Source organism: Tribolium madens, unplaced genomic scaffold, assembly GCF_015345945.1.
Source record: "Tribolium madens isolate multiple individuals breed KSU strain unplaced genomic scaffold, Tmad_KSU_1.1 Scaffold_3;HRSCAF=73;Tcas5.2_LG2, whole genome shotgun sequence".
Lineage (NCBI taxonomy): Eukaryota > Metazoa > Arthropoda > Insecta > Coleoptera > Tenebrionidae > Tribolium > Tribolium madens.
In genome coordinates, this window is record NW_025401006.1 from 1,357,525 (window position 1) to 1,379,073 (window position 21,549).

At 31.8% G+C, this 21,549-nt stretch overlaps 1 protein-coding gene across 6 annotated transcripts in view; it reads right to left on the minus strand.

Annotated features, from left to right (window-relative positions):
* LOC123008166 (syntaxin-binding protein 5) overlaps positions 1-21,549 on the minus strand; it is an 81,390-nt gene that overhangs the window by 29,739 nt on the left and 30,102 nt on the right. For all 6 annotated transcript variants that reach the window (XR_006412925.1, XM_044403821.1, XM_044403819.1 and 3 more), the window contains exon 2: positions 1,205-1,302. Coding sequence is in view for 5 of the 6 variants with exons in the window: in XM_044403821.1 (XP_044259756.1) it covers positions 1,205-1,302 (98 nt within the window). In the remaining variant the exon portion in view is untranslated. The remainder of the gene's footprint in view (positions 1-1,204; positions 1,303-21,549) is intronic.

A 21,549-nucleotide genomic window follows, 5' to 3' on the forward strand; every position in this document is an offset into this window, starting at 1 on the left:
ATGTTAAACTTCAATTAAAATAAAAAATAAATTACAATACTGTAACGGAAGAGTTAGTGAAAAATGTGTAAATATGAGAACTCCCCGTCAATTTATTCAACCACAAAACGTGGAGTTGAGCTTTTAAGCCAGAGTAATATTAATTTGAACACATACAACTTTAACATAAACCTTTATACTGGCGAGCTTTTTCAGTTAGCGCTGACTCGTGTATGTGAATACATTAAAAACCATGTGTCTTACTCAGACTGGAAAAAACTCTTGATCAGCATAAAGGTTTCCAGAGAATTAAGCAAAGTAAAATGCATCATCATGTAGGTGTACTTGTATTGTATGCTTTTTTTACTGGAAAACTCCCAAAACTGGTCTTAGGAGTAAACCTCGTTGAAGCTATTTTCCTGCTTCAAGCTCGGCCGATTTTATGCAGATGTACCTACTTGTTAAACTTTTCTGTTATCCACCAACATACTTTTTCATTAACTTTATTGTTCAAGCTTTACAATGAAACACGTATATGGTATAAGTTTTTATTTTCCTTGTCGGGAAAAACAGGTTTTATAAGTGGGATTTATTATTATACACAAGAATCTTTCAGGGTGGATATGTTATCGTTACATTTACTCCATTTCCCTTTCGATTTTGAGTTTCTTATTAGACATTATAAGGATCTAACACGCGTCGATAATACAAGTTTTCGATACGAAGGCTGAAAGAAAAGATGTCATATTCAAGTGGTAAATAAATATTTGACGGTTCGTTGATGTTCGAAAATTGATTTGAAGGAAAAATCTTACTGGTCACTTCACAAAACCTTTGTAAATTGACAGCAGACCGGCCTAAAAATCGACAAAAACCAAACACAATCAACCGCTGTCAGAGTGGTGCAACAAATACGCAAAAACAAACACTTTCGAGCAACGTTCATTAAAAGTTTCATTTGGTATAGTTCGTTCATTTCCAACTCGTTATCTACTCAGAAAAAAATCAATAATAACGCTATTATGTGAAAAATGACGCTTCGACATGAATAGCTTCATGAATTTTTAGAGCTTTGCTGGCACCAAATAAAAAGCACATTTCAGTCGCAAGAATATAATATACGTATAAATTTATTTTTGCGAAATACCGACCTTGGCCTTGGTCCATTAAATACTCGGTGTAACATCTGTGTACCTAAATTTCGAAGATTAATGAAAAAGGATACATCCTGAGGGAGCCACATTTTGAACCGATAGCTAGTAATCGCTGCACAGGGTCGTAAGCCATCGCCGTTGGTTGGAAAGGGAAGCCATGGCGAAACGTCTGAAAATAAGCATTTTTATACTCTCGTGTCACATACATATATCACTAATGAAAAAATTACGAAATAACACATTGATTAATATTCATTTTAAAACCGCACGTTTGAAACTGTAATTTGTATTTATTTCAATGAAAACTCTGCAAACATAATTTAACTAAATGCTAAACAATCGAATTTAATTAAATAAAACACGTACCAACATTACTGATTTTCAGCAGCTACTGCATTATCAACACTATCAAATAATATTCGTCGCTTATTGTAATAATTGTAATGTAATCGGCAACCAAATCCTTCATCTAAATATAGAACAAGATAAGTTATATCGCCGTGACAAAAATATACACAGTGATTTAGTAAGAAAAGTTTTGATCTATAAAGTAACATTTATAATAAGCTTGTTGCAAAAAGAAAAAAATCCACACCTAGTGATTATTATCCTGAAATTTATTAAATCCATTTCTGCTTTAAAAATTTCTAACATAATTCCGCCGTGTGGCAAACTGATAATTAAACATCAGAAAATTAATTAAATATTGCGTAAAATGAGCAAGCTTATAAAATATATTTTCATTTTGTTTCAGGCAATTTCAATTTAATATATGTATTACGTAAATATCTGTTACAAAATGAATGCCTCAGTGTAATATGTAACTCTGTTAGAAAATATTCAAACCAAAGTTAATTAAAATTAGTAATGTGCAACTAACTCAATAAAGTGAATGTTCAGAGCAATTTGAAACAAATTTTAACCAGCAATATTTTTTTAAAGCTCATACTTATCTTACATCTTTATTTCAATTATTATTCATTCTATCTTAACAATACCTTCATCATTTTATTGTGATTTATTCAATAAAAAAATTAAATGCCTTCATAAATCACAATAAGCAATAATTAAATTCTCAGTTCAGTGTTTATTATTTCTCTAAACACAAAAATCGCAGCTCAAATCCTGTGGTAGAAATCCTATATTTTCACAGTAAATATGACTGAAAGCTTTAATCTCAAGGGTGAATTAATCTCTAGTTTACTTCTGTCTCCAATTAAAATAAGAACCTTCACAAAAATCATAATGATCATCTTAAATGATATAAAATTTCGAAAGAAAAATTAATTATAGACATTACTGTAGCTTCAAGTCGTCTGTTTTATTCATGAACAGACATAAAAAAAGCAATCAGCAAAACAGCTTCTTCAGTAAAAAGCAACTTATTAAAATGCATAAACTTATTAAACAGTATGGTTCAACACAGATTGAGTTTGTATAATTAAAAACCTAACAAAGCTGAATTTTTAATCACTTTTACAAAGTTTGACATCATGAACTAATAACAGAGAACGGCGAAGAGATTTACACGGACTTGAAAATTACTACGTTTTACGGTAATGATAGCCTTTTGTACGTTCACGTACCGTGAAAAAACTCTCTTAATTCTCCTTCAATTTTAATATATCAAGTCCTTTACAAAATCCCAGAATAAAGGATCCAAAGAGAATATCATCATTTCGAAACTGACTATTCAACATGGCTGTGTAAATTTCATCATGCAAATTATTATTAGCAACATAACAGGATGGACGTGAGCAACAGTCGCAATAATGTGGTAATTGATGAGCTTAAATCGAACATACAAAGAGACCGTGAGTAATTACACGAAATGACAAGCGCCAATAAAGGTATTTCAAATGCAAATAAACACTAAACATTCGCATTGTAGATAATGTTACACATATTCAGAAAATGTAAAGGTAAGTTATAGCTTTTAATGAACAAAAATTTAATAAAAAATGCATTGAGCTCGATTATGTTGAAAAGCTGTAAAATACTTTAAACACCTATGTATTTTTACTTGAATATAAAATTTAAAATGTCGAACTAGATAATTACATTTTGGTAAGTCAATCAGAAGATAAAATTTTCATCCAGAGTTCAATTAAGTAAATGTAATTAGCCTCATGTCAATTTCTAATTTGAGGTTTCATCTCATGCATTATTTCTAAAACACCAAACCGGATTTTGTGGTTTACAACCGAAGCGGAAAATTAAAAGTTAACTGTAAACAATATTTCATGCAAGCAATTTTTCGTTTTAAATGTATATATGGAAATTGAAATGTCTTCTAAACCGTCCTAAACGTAACGATAGCAAAAATATTTTCAGCAACACATAATTAATTAAAATCCTTAGGAAACATGAAATATTCGAACAATTTCGTAAACATTCATCGCTGAAATTTTCTCGTCATAATGTCACAGGAAGATAGTTGAAATTTTTGCCACTACTAGTAAAATAATCTGTTCCTGTTTACCATCCTTTCATTGAACGTCGCCCCAGTAACTTCATGAATTTTCAAGCGAAATGTTCCGTCTCATCTGGGAATTTCGTCTCCGAAAATACAAGAAGCCATGAATTATTATCGCATCTCGTCTACGTTTCTCGGTAGACACGACCAGCCTCAACCGTCCCCGTGCAGATTTACAATAACAGCTGGCGTTCATTTTTTATTTATAGTCGGGTATTCGTCAAGAAGGTGTTTTTCGAGGTCGCTCGAGAATATTATGTAAGCTCGGTTTAAGTTAATGGAGGCCTCGACGCCGGCACATACACACTTGTTGACTGGAACACCACGACGCCGCCACCACGATCGATATGCTGAGGGCGCCGACGATGGCTGACGTCAATCATTAGCCCATCATGCAGAGGTGTACGTGGTTCCGGAAAGATCCAACACTCGATTTACAAGCGAGTTTTATTAAGCCGTCATTCATGATTCCCAGCTGTCACTACTTTTTACCCACTTAACTAACAAACACACCAGCTTTAAGCCTCTGATTTTTACAAATATTTTATTAAATTTGATCTTAAAAAATGTGCTTTTAATCTTTAAAGAAACCAATTACAAAAAAGTCCTTTTTATGTTTTTCATTCGTGACCGGACTCTCCGGAGCTCCAGAGAATATTGGTAGTTACGCCTTCTTTAAAATCGCAGCTACCATAAAAGAGATTTTATGGCACGAACTGTTCGCACATCTCGCGCTAATCTTCCCTTTTTGCATAATTTGGAGCGTCCTGTCGCAATGACTTTTGGATTACTTTACCTTTCTCTCTTGAAAAGTGTCACCATCAATTAGATAAATTCTGAAAAATTTTGTTGAAAGTGCGACAAATTTATGCCGTTATCCTGTATACTGTCGCTGAGTTAATCGAATTATGGGATTCATGCACATGTGTGACAGACACAACGGATTATTCTAGAACAAAGAGCTGAAAATGTTGTTACAAAGCTGTATTATATCTTGTTTGTGATTTCCGACGGTCTATTTGAAACGTCATCAGCTGAGGTAAAGGCTTTCATCCTCAACAGACCGTTTACGTCTTATTTTCCGCTGCTGGTTGTTTATGTTTGACCAACAATGTGACTGGTGTGCGTCTAAACATTCATATTCGACTTGCCTAAAGCAGAGATATTGTTAAATTTCTGGTTACAATACACAAACATCTATTGCTTTCTTTCAAAAAAATTTCGGTTTTCTGTCTTTTTAATATTCCACAATAAGACCACAATTCCTGAACATTTCCAAACAACTTGAAACTAAATATGCGGTCCTGTGGTAGATAAACAACCTTTCTATCCATTCCACGAACAAGATGTTATCCCATTGTGTAGCGCTTAATTAAGTCCTCTTTGTAAACTGAAAAGTTTCTTTCATTTAAATGGTAATACTTGAGCGTTTGTTATACATTTAGTTCAAATATTAAACGAAATTTTGTTACTACTTCTGTTTTAACAGCATAGTAAATGCCTTTTCTATAACATTTCATGTAATTTCAGCTGGTCTCTGCATATCGTATCTATTCAGGAAAACTTTTCAAGAATATACGCAAACCTAGTTAGAATTTCCCTCTTTTATGAAAATGTAAGTTACTATTCTTAAAATCCTTTAAAAGCCAACCACATATTTACTTTTCACAGAATATTTATAACATTATTGCTATCTCTAGCGTTTTAATGATAATAAAAAGTTAAAAACTACACACAAAACCATCAAAAAAAATTCTTTTTCAAATTTTTCAGACTTTACGAGTTACAACAATTACGAAACTATAAAAGGTTTTTTTTTCTATTAGATAACTTAGAAAATGGTTAGTTAACAGCAGATGGTCGCATCTAAATATAGTGTTATTTCTTAATAGATTGATATGACAAATAAAAAGTATCTTATATAAATCCAAATGACAGCTGAAATATTGTTTTCGTTCTGTTGTATGAATTTATCAGGAAACCGATAAACACTAACATATTTCTTGTTATGTCCTTTCGTTATTCATTGTAACGAAATATAATTTTTCTTGTAACAAAATATAATAAATCAGCATTTTAAACCAATTTTAAAGAAAAAATATAACAACCAAATTTTGCGTAAGAAATGTTGATAATGTGCTACGAATAATTAAATAAATATCTATTTTTCTTTTAAAGCTGGATATATGAAATTTCATTACCTTTTTATACCTCCAACGTAAACTAATCTTCCTGAATGTTTAAAAAGTAAATTCTTTGACAATATTTATTCTGTCATAAAACTTTTCCTGGATAGTCAACAAAGATTCCTGCCTTGTATCTTTTCAAAACATCAAACCTTTTAGTTTTATCGTTGCAACTATCGGATGACAATGAAAGCGATATGTAAAAAAACATTTGACATAAAAAAAGTAAATGAAGAGAAAAATAAAAAGATATCAATCCGACTTTTACCAAGTTTCCCAAACTTCAGAGATACTACTTAAACATTAACGACCCACCTTCCATTATCCCACACATTCGACAAAGCTTAAAGTGACTTTAAATCCAAACATTTTCCAAATCGCTGCCGTTCCAAAGTAATTCTCTTAAAATTTGGATGGTTTTAAAATCATTTTAAACACGTAAAATTAATGTGAGTTCGTTAAATATTCAATTATCATGTTGGAATACTTTCATTAATTAAAATTTAACTCATATAAAAAGCACAGAACTGATATAAAATAACAAAAGGAAACGTTACTATGACAATAATTTAAATATTACATTACATCTACATAAAAGTGAAAAGTATAGAATAACCCAAATACAAGTTGATTGTTTTTCAGTTAGTGTACAAATTGCTGTTCTTATCGTTTCACCTCTTCTTTTATTTCAATTAGCAGCTATTTCCAATCTGACATTATTTCTTTCCAGAGTAAAACAATTCAATTTAGATTTCTCGATGTATTGATGGATTCAAGAAGAAAGCATCATAAACCCTCTTCTCGATGCTGGAGATTTATGAGAGTTGGAGCTGGTTTAATGAATTTGTGATGAAGCACACTACTCTTACTGTGCAAACGCCATTCTTCAACAGGCGTGTCTTTAGTCACTCTCACAACCGCGCAAAAAATAATATGAAAAGTGCTTCATTCCCCAAAGTATTCGATTTAAATATACAGTTTATTGAAGCGTTAGATTCAAAATCGTCAAATATTATGAAATACAGACTGCCACCCCTACACAAACAAACCTTATCAATCAAAAGTAAATATTGATCTTTCTAGTGAGGGTATAAAGCAGCGTATAATGTTTGTAATTGCATATTGACTCTGTCGTGTCTAATAATATTAAAGATAAACATACAAGATGCTACAAAAATAAGTTGAAAATCGAATTTAATTATCCTTCTACGTGAAGGGTCTAGGTCAACAAACATTCCGTTAAACTTCTCCTCAGTAAAAATCCCCAAAGGAAAATAATCCCACGCTAGAATCAGAACTTTAACTCTATCATGCACAAGTTGAAATGTCTCAACACCAATAACGTTAACTATCAGGGTAGTTGACTACTCAGCAATATAATGCCGTTCTCAGAGCAAAGCTCAAGCTCATTTGCTCGAATTAATGCGGTGATTCGAAGAAATAACACGCAGCAGGCTACAGGCAAGTGCTGATTGTTAAAATTAATGACTTCGGTTGAAAATTGATTAAGCAAAACCGAATTATTCAAAGTGAATATCCGACAGGCACAATTTCAAAAAAGAAGTAATTTTCCGTTTAATTTTAATTTTCGAATATCCTCAATTGAAAAAGTCGACAAATCACTGAGTCACCTAAAAAATTTACGCATTTCAATAAGGTTGTACCGGAGCTTTCACAATAATGGTAAATTAGCGCGCTGCTACTAAATTCAATTTTGGTGGATGCGCCGGGAAAGCCGCTAAATGTATTAACTTTCTTCCTCACTTTATTGAAGATGAAACCGCGATAAAATATAGTTTGCTAAAATTATTTAACAATTATGTTATTATAAAAAACAACATTCTTTTTACGTTCAGCTTATAAAAAGTGTCTAAATTTCCATTAATCTTACGGTCTACTCGTATAATCAATAAAACTTACAGAAAGTAAATATAATATTACTCCGTAGTGTCCATTATCGTAAGTACAATGTGTCGCCGTCTATAAATCAAAGTAATTACCCATATAGTCAATTTATGTCGAGATAGCAAATTTAATATTTATGAAATCATCTAATCAACAATGTGGGCGTATTCTTGCAAGATTCTTGTATTAAATGTAGGATTATTTAGTTGTTTATCTAACAAAGTATCAGATAACATTTAATCAGAAGTTATAAAGGTCCTGTTGCTTTGCTTTTATTATAACCGAGATTTACAGAGCTATAAATCATATAATAATTAAGCTAGTACGTTAATAATTCGATAAATGTGCAAATAAAGACAATAAGCAAAATAGCAATAATTACTTCTACTTAAACAGTTAAAACCAAAGTTCCTTTCATCTGATATTAATTGATGTTGCAAATTGAAATAGCCAAAGCTTGTTAAACACCAATTTAAACTTTACATAATTAATATGAAACATGCTATTTGTGATTAAATTTACGAAACTTGTGCCAAATATGTGCTAAATTTCAAAAACTACGTTAATGGGAATAAAATATTGATTACATTTTGTTCACTTGTTTCAACATAAAATTGCGGCAAAGTGTGAAAATTTATTTCAGTTTGAAAATGACTTAGATTTAGAAGTAAATTTTGTGAGAAGACAAGATAGTCAATTCATATAAAGCGCTACCTATCACGCGATAACAAAAATCCAAGGACTTTAATTAAAGATAAAAGCAAAACGCAGGCCCCATAAAAATACTTCCTGGATCTAGCATAATCAAGATGGGGTAAAAGTCAAAAAAATGAAAGATGATGCTTAAATACATCGAAAATGATTAAAATTTATATTTTTTTCATATCAAGATCAATGAGTTTCTGGTTCCTAGCGTAAATCAAATTTAATTTAATTCATGATTGATGGTGTTCGCGGAAGTGACTCTTAATGGTAATAAAATCAAAAGGATAGGAGACACCGGCGATAGCCGCGTGTGTCTTATGATAGCTAGTGATAACACTATCAGTACGACACACGCTGAGCTGCCGCCGGCATCGTTTATCTTCATGGTTCGAAATGATGGCCGTTATTCGGTTTCATATGTTCACCTTCCAGCTCTTATAGAACCAATATGAGATTCTTTTTCATAACTTGCGACTTGTCATCCATAAATTTCTTACAAAAATCGCATAGCTGGAAGCGACATGCCGATTTGGCTGCACAAGATGTCATAATGGAACTGCCGAGAATGCGCTACATGAATCATCCCACAACGAAATCAAATCTTTAAAATATCTCAATAAATAAATTCGTAATCAAATATTCAAAATGATCCACCATAAACGTGATTTATATCAGTTAAATGAATCCTAGTAATAGCAGCGAAACCTCGTCGGATGTGTTTATTCACAATATGCTATATATTTGGCTGCCTACCATTTAATACAACAGCCAAAACCAAATCCTGTCTGATCCTATCGAGCTGTATGTCTGGATTTACAGCTTAATGGATGCATAAGCAACGCAAAAAAATATTAAAAAAGAAAATAAAACGATCCTATGTATTTTTACCACTCTCTGGAAATTTTCCGTTCAACTTGATTAAACCAAAACAATAAAAGTTAGCAAGAAAATAAGGCAATTAAAATGTAAGGTTGCCTGATATTATTTAATTAAAGTGAATAATATGCTTCCATATTTCTAACCAGAAGAAATTTAACTCTCAAAATTTAATTAGAAAGAAGTTCGAGATACGAGAGGTACTGGAAACAGAAAATTCAACGACGCGGCAAATTACCTGCGTTACTAATAAAATAAACCGTCTGTCAAGATTAAAAACTAACATCAATTAATTGAAATAATTGAAAATAATTGAACCATCTAAAAGCATAAATCAGAAGAAAACTTACTTCATTGAATAATCCTAATTGCAAGAGAAAATACTGCGACTCAAATGATGTAACGATAATCATAAAAAGACAGGGAAAATAGAGTCCTTGGTGCAACTTGGGAGTACCATTTCAGTTTTTTCAATTTTTTAAATACTCGTACTTAATTAAACAATGTATAGTGCTATTAAATTACAGATTGACAAAAATATTTATTTAAAATTAATTTAAAAAATGAATAAAATCTGTTTCATAATTATAAAACAGTTATAACCAGAAAAATCTTATTTCCTTCATATACAGACTGGTTCCGTTTTTATCGGCAAAAATTCAAGAATAGTTATAACACCTAAAAATAATGTTAGTTTATCCTATGAACAATTGTTCAAAAACGCTTCCTTACCAGAGATAAATGAAGCCAAAATTTTTCCACACGATACGCCGATTGCGATGAAATCAATATAAAATAATACTCATTACTCATCTAGTGCTCCAAAAATTTAGAGCTCGTAGCTCTCTCCTTTTAAGAAATATTAAGAGAAGATGAGAACAAATTTCAAATTTTGACGCCATTTATCTCTGGTAAGGAAACGTTTTTAAACAATTGTTCATAAGATAAATCCACAGTAAAAACGAAAAAAAACCTAATGTTAAAAAACATTACAGAGTGGAATTTAGTTAAAATATTACCATTTTCAACCCGTGGACAATTAAAGTCCAATTGGCACGAACCAAAAGTGGCCCACATAACTAAAACTTTGCGCTCAGACACGTTAATTGTTTTACCAAAAATGTAATGTGTAAATTCTGTTTGTTTATTTCTTTATTATTCTAGCATGCCCCAACAAACTTTGACCCAATTGTAGAATTGCCAAAGCCTCGAGAAACATATTTGACTAATCAATACCACCATTTCTCTTTCGAGTCAAGTTTAAATTTTGATAAATTCAACTAGCATTAAAAACCAAGTCACATCTTACGATAATTGATCTAGCATATACGAGTATTATATTTCCAAGTCTGCACCTGTCTGAGCATTTTAATCCCGCTGAGCAAAAAATATATCCTGCAACATTTCCTCGAGCATGAGGTTTACAAAAAACGTTATTCACATTCCTGAACATAAACCAGACATGTAATAATCAAGACAGTCGTTATCTGGGTCACTGCGAGTTCTTCAGATAAACTTGCGTGCGCCACTGACAGCTAAACCCTCGTGATTTATCTTCTTCACCTTCAAGCGAGAATCCACGCCTTATCTCAGGTGGTGGAGTAACACCATTCAAAAAATACAAGAGATATATTTCGTTTGCGGAAGACAAATTAACCGTTTTCGATTTGTCACAATGACGTCACGGTATGTTCCGGTTAACATACACGAACTTACCATCCTCAAGCTCGAATATGTGTTCTGTCCTTGTTTAGCAGTATGTAGTAAGAAACAGCTTTTTAGCGTTTGACAGCAGATCCTAACCTTTTTCTATGTCTCTATCCTCGAAAATAAATGAATTAAACAAGATTAGTGATATTTGTTGTAACAACACGTAAGAAAAAAAGGATTAGGTATTAATATATCTTCTATAAGTGTGTCAACACTAAAGAATTTTGCCTACTGAAAGATTGCATATAAAAAAAACACTCATTAAATTCAGCTTTATTCGTAGAAATAATTTATTCAATAACAATAACAATAATAAATCAGCTAATTCAAACTAACCACCCAAAACATATTACTACAAACTTCCTAGATTTTAAAATTGGCGCTTTGTACACACATACTGTGACGTCATAATTCTTAACTTACCGTGTATCAAGCGGTATCAAGTAGTAAGTACACATAGAAAATGCCCGAATGAGAAATAAGAAATGTCAAAATAATTTTTATGTAAATTGTGACAAGAAACCGTAGTACACGATTTGTATGAACAACCAACAAAATCTCATTTTAGGATGTTTTAAGAGGTTTCAAAGAATAATTCAACCCGCTTACATTAATATCTTCATTTTTAGAAAATAATTTTTGACAACAGTTAACATACAAACTGTCATGCGACATACGTCCTCAACTTGGACGCATCCTTGATACAAACATTATTTGATCGTGCTGCATTTATTTATTTATTAAAGTAGGATAAGTAAACTGAAACACTAGTAGATAATAATAATAGTCTCATAATGTAATCAGAGTTATGAAATACAAAAAAATATATTCAGTTATAATATCACAAATAGTCAAAAATTGTCGAATATTTTTATTCGCAAGCGTAATGACCATGAATAAAATATTCTACAATCTTTGAGTACGAATGGTATTCAACAGACTATTCAAATTTGCGTTACACATGATTTCGTTGTCATATTAAAGTTGAATATCCAGTTATACATATTTTACCACGAGTAGAATATTCGCTGGAATTTGCTGTTGCTAGGATACAAAAGTAAATGCTATTTTATTGGTTAATATTTAAAAAAAGAGAGGTGAATTACTACACTACACTATAATTTTGTAATAAAGTTATAAAATCTTTACAATTTTTGTTTTAGATTTCATCTTTTCGGTATAAATCATAATTTTTATCCATAATAATAACGATGAAAATATTGTGCATGCATGGAAAGATTTTTGTTTCTTTTTGAGCTTTTAAAATAACATTTTATATACCTAATTAAATAATTACCAAATATCATTGCAACCTATCAATTCTAGACACGTCCAAACAGAGATTCTAAAAATTCCACAAAAAAACCTGCTATGGTTTAAAGAAACCACGATGCAAGTGAAACTTTTTTTTCGGATCAATACATCAATACACTGACAAAACACACAAATACCGTGGAGCATTTGCATGAATGAGTAAGAATATAAATGCTACACGGTCAGCTGATGCGAGCCAGGGGCGCCGCCATATTGGCCTTGGCTGCTTTGTCGAGCGCCTTTCACTTTACCCCTCCTCTGCGGCCGGCTGTAATGCGACATGCGATAGATGAACGAAAAATTTTGAAGCGATGGAAAAAAGTTTCTCTTTAATAATAAAAAAATTACTAATTCATATAAGGACATTAAAAAACTGAACTATCCATTTCGAAGTTATTAAAGCAAAGTTTAATATACTTACTACTACTAACTACAATACGTTAATGAAAAACTTGAAATTATACCTAATTTGATTGAAAAAAAAATTTGATGAAAAAATTCCAAATACCCACCCCTACTTCATAGAAAGTACTTGTTTTTTGTCGTCCCCAATACTTCGAAATATTTTTCTGCATGCAAAATTTTGGCATTCTTACTTCATAAAACTTAAATTATTTATTCCTTGTTGAACTTTTTGTGTTTTATATCTTATTGTTTACACTTCAAAACAACAATTCCAACAGAATTTGTCCATCAATGCATAGTTTTGATTTATTATAATATGTATATTTATACAGGGTGATTCTTAAATAGACCGACAAAAGTTTATCCTTGGTAGTATCAAATGAGAACATGCTGGAAAAAATATTTAAAAAATTCTTTGTTTAAACGTTCTTCAAATAAAATTTATTAAAGTTATTTTCGAAGTAAACCGTACGCCACTGATGTGATAGCACAGGTAGTGGTAACCATGGTAATAACGTACTTGATTATTGCAACAATTCATAAACGCCGTGGTACGGATCAAGGGGGTTTTGCCCCTAAAAGGTATAAACATAAAAAGGGTAAAGTTTGTCTCCATTTATCCTTAGGAAGATGTAATAAAATTTTGTCGGTCTATTTAAGAATCACCCTGTATGTATATTATTAAAAATTATTTTATCGTTAACCGTCAGTAGACCCATACATTACCATAGCAATTTTTGGAAGTATACAAACACTTTTTTGTACTGTACAAATCACGCATTATAACCTGCCGCAAATATTCATCAACATAGCGCAACAGTTATAACTTATAAGTCTTATAACTGTCAGAAATTGTTTTGTATTCTCTGTTGTTTTTATATCGGTTTAATTTATCATAATAAAACGTAATAATTTACAATATCTTAATTTTTTCTCCATTTTTTATGAGTTTTGCGGTTGGCGATAAAATTTTGTATGCAACACGTCAGTAAAGTGTCTTTATCGAACTCGCTTATTACTCGCTTCGCTCTGTCTGCTCATAAATCTTAGATTCGTTCGATAAAATATCACTTTTCCGACCTAGTACATAAATAACTATTAAACAAATGTTTGCCTAATTAAAAAAAGTCGTAATAGGTTGATTTATTTGTTAGTAAAATTAAATTTTCCATCATCAGGATAAAATCCTCGCAAGTTGAATTCTAAGAAAACTCTTTTTTAGTCTTATTACAATAAAATTCAATTTATCCGCTATAATTTATTTTAAACAATTTATTCACCATGCATAAGTCCTAATAATTAACATCTTACTTTTTTATACATATATATTTTCCGTGTAAATAAAAAAACCTTTAAAACTTATTTTCCTCCACGCCTCAATTGTTTGGATTTCCCCAAAGATTATTTGTTTCATATTTTCACAACGCTGCAGGATATTGTGAGAGAAACATGGGGTAAGAAAGTCGTGAACATAAAACTTGGGACCAATTTCGTGAATGAAAAAAATACCTGTAGTCAAGTATAGTTCGAGAGAAAAACATAGGCGTACGTAATAATAAAGTTGATTCTTTTTTTACTGGTGCACTAACTCGCTTTCAGTTATTTCACTTCCCCACAGATGACTGAAAATCGCTTCATCGCTTTTATCCGACTACTTGTAGATCTTTTGAACTAAGCAGTAAAAAGTGATTTACAGAAATTATGGATAAAACTTAATTAAAACTCTTCCACGTTTCTCATAAAAAATACGTAGATGACAAATATTTTCCATTAAAATAAATTGGATAAGTCAAGCTCAATTCTAATCCTTTATTGCATCGATTTAACTTATTCAAAATCAGTTGTTAACGTCAAAAATTGCTTATTTTTCATTCCGCTTATCCCTCTATTTGAATACTTCAGTTCGTTCTTTCGTAAGCTTCTTTTTTGCTTAATCATCGCTTCCATATTGTCATAAATCGTGTAGCAGATGGGTATGACGTGCACACTAAGTGTATTAAGACTGGTTTGTAAACCTGAACCGTGGAAATTCAGGACAAATAGAGCGAACACTTCATCATCTGGGTGAGAGAAAATCTTGGCGGAGAAAAGTGAAGTAAAGCCCTGTGGGTAGCCCCGCGGTGATAAACAGATCAACCTTCGAGGATACGCCCCAGGCGAACACTCTCTTACTCGTATTATCGAAAAAAAAAAAAAAAAAAAAAACCATATCATGCGTTAAACGTAATATTAACCAAGAAAATGAAAAAACTTTGCTTTTGTAAATTTTCGTAATTAAAAATTCACTTCCCCAAAAATGGTCTTCGTTTCACCCACTTGAAAACGCACAAATATCAGAAGATAATCCACAATGTGATAAAACCTACGTTTTTATCACCTTTTTCTAAATGGTTTCTCGGAAACGCTCTCGAAAAGAAATTAGCTTTTCGCAACCTTGCGCCCCACTTAGAGTGGCCAACATTCAATTGTTTATTTGACATTTGAACACAAGTGGGTCAAGATTAAGAGCACAGACCTGCGTCTTATTACCAGTAAAAATGACCGCAAAACTTTATCGATCGAGAAACGAAAATAAAAATTGGCATTCGTTAAATTACTCTAAATGAAAATATGTTTACAGAACGTTAATTAAATGCTGGAGAAGTCGAAGAATTCGTTTCATCCTTCGTCTAATTTTTCTCGAGACTTAAAACCGTCTATATTGAAAGTAAAACAATCCGAAAAATCTTCCAATTATGCACTTCAGACTCGTTAAACTATTAGTGGAGCTTTTAGACTGTGAGGGCTTAAATTAATTATTTAACAGCGGCGGTTTTAAGCCGATATCAAATTCCCGTGGTGGTGTGCCAGTTTTAAAGTTCTATAATTCATCTTAAAGTTAATCGAATCGTAAATGCAGTTTAGCGGTATCCCCACAAGGACGTCAGTGCATTCCGTAATGCTATACAGGACATTACACATGCCGATAAATCTCGTTAGTGCGACAACACGAGCACCTACAATGAGAATACAAAGCATGTATCTCACAAGTTCAACACCAAAAATTTTCTTTGAAAATATTTCACACAAACTGCAAATTATTCATTGTACTGTCTTCCCGCGTCCTTTATATTAGATCTGCCACCACCAATTTAATTTTTAATTTTGTTTTACGATCAAGCGTAAAGCTAAAACTTAAGAGCACGCATAATTATGTTTCCACTCAACAGCTAGAATTTTTAATTTTACCAAAAGTCTAAAATAAAAGCTAATGTTGTATGTGTATAATAGAAGAAAATTACCAATAAACATTTCTCGTCAATCAAATTGTTACAAGTTCATTTTTTATTGTCTTTTTATTGCCAAACTTAAACACTTTTGTTCAGTTATTTGAAAAAGTTGAAAAGTTCTCTAGGAAATAACTTTCTGCAGAATGGTAATGGTAAAAGGTACACCGGAAAAATATTAGCTTCCAGAGAAAATTACAACACCATTCTTGTCAAATTACAGCTTTACTTTGTAACAAATCTACTTACAATATTACTTTTCTCGCAGACAAACATGTATGTCGGACAATATTTACAAAGAAAAACGAACATTTTTATAAATAATAAAAAAACGATTCACTTCGTATTCACTCATAACATTTACAGTTGACTATAATCTGATTTTCTAAACAAAACAGGAAAAAACTTATTTTGCAAAAAGCAGTTTAGATTAAATATACAAGTGGTGGATGCGCCGGGCTAATTAAAATAATGCTGATACATAAAATGGTTTCGTAACTGTTTTCTTCTAAAATACATTATTGCTTTATGTAGAGTTTAATAATGTTATTAATTTTCTATAGTTAGTATAACTACAGATTGCAAACTTGCAAATGCCCTTGAATAAAATTCAATGACCAAGAAATGTCCTTCGCAATACAGAATCCTTGGTCGTGATTAGAACGAGACATGGGGCTACAGTATTAAATTACATGGAAAGAATATCCGCTAGGAATAGTTCTCACCAAAACAAGATTTAGTCTGTCACATATTCTTATTACTGCACACCTTCTTTCTTATAACACTGATTCGATGAGACTGTTTTTAACGTCCCTCCTACAAACAATTTTGCACAATATAAAGTATATTTTTGTTGTAATCTCGTCCTAAATATGGAATTCAAGTTAAACGAATTAAATTCCAAAACCAACATTAATTAGGGAGCTAACCTGTTTCTCGGCAAGGGACATCGGTATAAATAACAAATGCGCTAATGGTTCTTCCCCGGGGGTTTGGGTCAGTTGGAGAAGTGCTGAGTAAACGATGTTAAGAGCGTGCGGTCAGCGAACAACAGATTTGTGTCCATATCGAATTTTCATTACTAAATTCTACAGGCTGCTCACGGAATTCAAAGTATTAACCAAACTCGGGTCTGGTTAACATAAAGGGAAGTTCTAATATCCCCCGGGAAGTTATGTATTCGATTGGCTGCACTCATGCCTTATCGAAATATGCAAAACTTAACTAATAACATTTTCCGAAACAACGTATTGGAAAATTTGACTAAGAAAAAAATTACACCGATGTTTGACTAATTATGTGGAAAATAAATAAGTTCTACTTCAGAAAACAAAATCAAGATTTATGGTATACTTGTTGAAAAGTTTTGCGAGATCTAAGCCCCTATATGTAATTGGAATATCTAAAAAAATCGGTTAAGATGCAAGAAGTCGATAACGAGGGTCCGGTAATTTAACATCAATTTAGTGTGACAGCAGCGTTGTCAAACATGGATTAATTCTCTAGTTCTTGTTTTAACTACAAGCACTATTTTTCCACAAGAAGAGTCCAAGCAAAGAACCTTCGTTTATCTTTTCTTACGACATAGAGGTCATCTTAAAGAGCGTCACTCGAGAAACGAGTCTCTGTTGACACGATAACTTCTTCTTATGCTATGTTCCATCTTTTCTGACATTTAAAGTTGAATTCTTTTCCAGAGTCTGATGAATGAACTTTCTTTTTGTCCGTCGGACGTGTCCTATTTACTCAATCGAGTTTGCAAGAAAAAGAGGAAAACACCGACCCCAAAGTTTAATAGTCTCGAAATTGATTAGGAAATGGTAATTTATATTTAAGAACTTCATCACAAATTTAATGCTTTTTTTGACGAATTCGATAAAATTACCTACGGAGCAACAGACAGTTGCATTCGATGTCACACCAGTTGCTCCATCATATGCTGTTGACGTTAATTGTTAGTTTGCACTGACGGACAAAGAAGTCAATAGCAACTTCACGTCTAATTAGAAGATTGAGTTTTCATCGGAAATAATTAAGCAGCATCGACAAATCGACATTCATTAAAAACCAATTAGTACTCTTGACACATACTTTATTACTGAACATTAACACAAAGCAATTCCGAACTTACTACATACAATATCAAATATAGCCAGATAGTAATAATATTACTACAAATATTCGTATCAACAATGAAATGAAAATTTAAAGTCAATCCTATACCAATTACTAATTACGAAATAACTAATCGCCACTAGACAATACCACTTGTAGTATAAAATTAGCAACTATACTCTTTTCCATATTAATGTGCATCATGTAGGTTTTATAAGCCTAAAAGCATCTTTAACTTAGAGGATGACTCGTCATTAATGTCATTCAGAACAAATTTAAAAACATCAATAATGCCAAAAAATTTTATATTTGCGACCCTATATTAATTACGTTACTAATTTTAATTCTTCTTTGTAACCTGGGGTACACATTTATTTAAAGAAATAATTTGTGGAGAAGATTGAGGTTACGATTGTTTGAATTTTTGCATGATTGCCATCTTAAAATGATCCCTTTCGATGCACATTAATATGAAAACGAGTGAGAACACGTAATCCTACAAAATAACAAAAATGTGCAAAATCAATTTAATATCATTACCGGTTGCAGTGGTCACGTTTATCGTTTTTTTTCCTGATTGCAATTAACGCGGAATCCAATATTTTGCATCGGTATTATGAACGCCAATTTAATTTACATAACGAGTCGAAATGACAACGTGGCCAAAACGGTTAATCGCTCGTTTAGGGGATAATGAAACCTAAATTGTCCTATAAGTATTCTGTGGTCTATTTTCATTATTTAGCAATAAAGTCTATTTTGGTTATTTTATTAGAAACACTCACAAACAAATTTTGAAACAAATATGTATGTACCTACATATGTAATTCAGAAAAACATTGTTAAAAAATATAAAACCATAGAAAAATAATAATAAATCTGCAAAAATTAATATACCTATTTGAAACAGTATCCACACATGTTGTTTAAAATTTTTATTTATTTAATTTATACTGTTTTTGAGAAACCATAATAAATATAAAATGATGTCAGATGATATCATGTTGTCAATTTCTAGCTTTCTGTCGGTATTCATTCTACTTCACAAGAAATAAACAAAGGAAATGCTTTATAATATTGGCCGAACCAAAATATTTAAGAGAATATTGAGTTAGATGAAAAAATGTTATATATTCAACTTCCCGTGAAAACAACGTGCAGATTTTTCAGAATGCGAAACAAATGAATATTCAGCAAATTGTTAAGTTCGTTCGAGTAGAATATCTCTCGTTTAATTACATAATTTACGGTGATATCGATCACTTTAAACTAAAAGCGTTGATGAAGCATTACTTTGAATAAAAAAATAAATAATACGCTTTTAACACAAAACTCTATTCATACGATTATCTACCAAAATAAAAATTCCCTTTCAGGTTTTTATGCGACGGTTCGTAATGATAAAGCGTCCAATTACATTTTACTTCTCTTTGTCGAATTTATATGACAAAAACAAAATTTAATTAGGACATAGTTCACAAACCCAACGGATGTACATTAAATATTTGCATAATAAATCCCTCAGAGTATTCTCTGGAATGGCTTTCTAAGGTCCAATACCATACGGGTCTAATAACCTTATCCTGACATAAACTTGTCTGTTATTCCTGTCCATTATCGTACAAACATAATTTAGAGTGAAAGTAAAACAATTTTTTTACGACACACGCATGGCATCTATGCCGTCCCCAAATAAAGAGATAAAACACAAAATAAATTAATCTCTCGTACAGAAACATTTTATCACGTCCCGGATGATGCCGAATTTTGGTGAAACACGTGCAGAGTTACAATTATGTTCCTGCTTTCCAATTAATTTTCATCCGAGAGAATTTCAAAGTCAGGATAACATAAAAAAGTAGCAGCAAATGTATTGTAATATCAGGGCAAGATAAGACTATAATCAAGATAATGTGTGCAAATTACATTTCAACACAGTAATTATCCCGAAGCTCTTTACTTTAATGTTTATACAATTCCATCCACCCTTACACAACTTCTCAACTCCGCTTAAGTTGATGGTAGAAATTATGAATAATTTTCAAGACGGTATAGGAACCCTCTGGTCGAAATGACCTAGTACAACATATTAAAATTTACTCGACCTTAAACGCGTGGTTATGACCATGATCCAGGGTCAAAATCGACGCTGAAGGACGCAGATTATATACGTAAATTCCTACTTCGCAACATCAATCAGGCACACCTGTAATTATACCGTACCCTTCGCTTTAATACGCTTGTAGCCGTCGAGCTGCAAAAAACTACCAAACAGTACTTAATTTGTTCGTAACAATTCTCAAAAATGATTAATCGAAAATGCCGCAACTCAGATTAATTATTATTATTTCATGGCTGTTATTTTGCATCAAATCATGATGAATATTCCGATATTGCATCAAAATTGCGCTTAAATGAATACATTAAATAAATTACCGTTTGCAAATCGCAGCGAATAACATGGTGGATGCGTCGGCTTACCAGAACCACCCGGCGCATCCGCCAAAATGAGCCAAAAAATATTCAACAGTCATAATTTAAAAGTAAAACAAAAAAGCCATAAAATTTCTAAACACATACATTCAAAAAATTAAGGTTAAGAAACAATTAAAATTACATTTTCCATATTTGAATACTGACATTTATTTTCTACAAAAATACAACTCTGTACACGAAATAATATTAAGTGAAGAAATAATAGTCGGTACTTAATATAACAAAAAAGTTCTATGTTGTTTTATGGTCATGCTGCAACAATCAATCACGACCCGAATTTATGTCTAAATGAGTAAAAAGAGGATTACAAGACGCTATTAAGAATAAACCTCATAGTTAGCTTCATAGCTAGAAAAAGAAGCTGACAAAATGACCCGACATCTGCCTCCATAAGAACATTTAAAAAACTCATCTCTCATTTTTAAACATTTAAAAAGACGAACACAACTAACAGCTTGACTCAAATTAAATCTCGTGTAATTTAAAAATATCGTCCTAACCTAGATTTAACCCTCTCGGTCACGGAGATAGCTTATAGGAATTGGTTTTCAAGCAAAGTAGGGTGGGGTAACAAAGAATGTTCCATGTTCACACTCTTGAAAGTTACTGTCAAAGATACTTTAAAATCCTCAACAAAAGTTTTTCTCGTATTTCAATAGTAAAAAATGTAATGAAGATAGTCGTTGTAAATAAAATATCATGCACGATATGTCGTATCATCCATTACGGATGTTCTTATTCAAATCATTTCCCACAAAGCTTTTCAGCGCGCATGCAAAGCTCGGTGAGATGACCACTATGAATTAATAATATGTTCCAAATGGTGTAAAGTAAGTTTTTCATACATAGCACAACTTATTTACATTCAACATACGAGAAATTAAAACGCAGGAGATAGAACCTTTTTCATTACATTCGAAAGCGCAGTCAGTTATTACAACTCCAAAGAAAACAAAACGGAT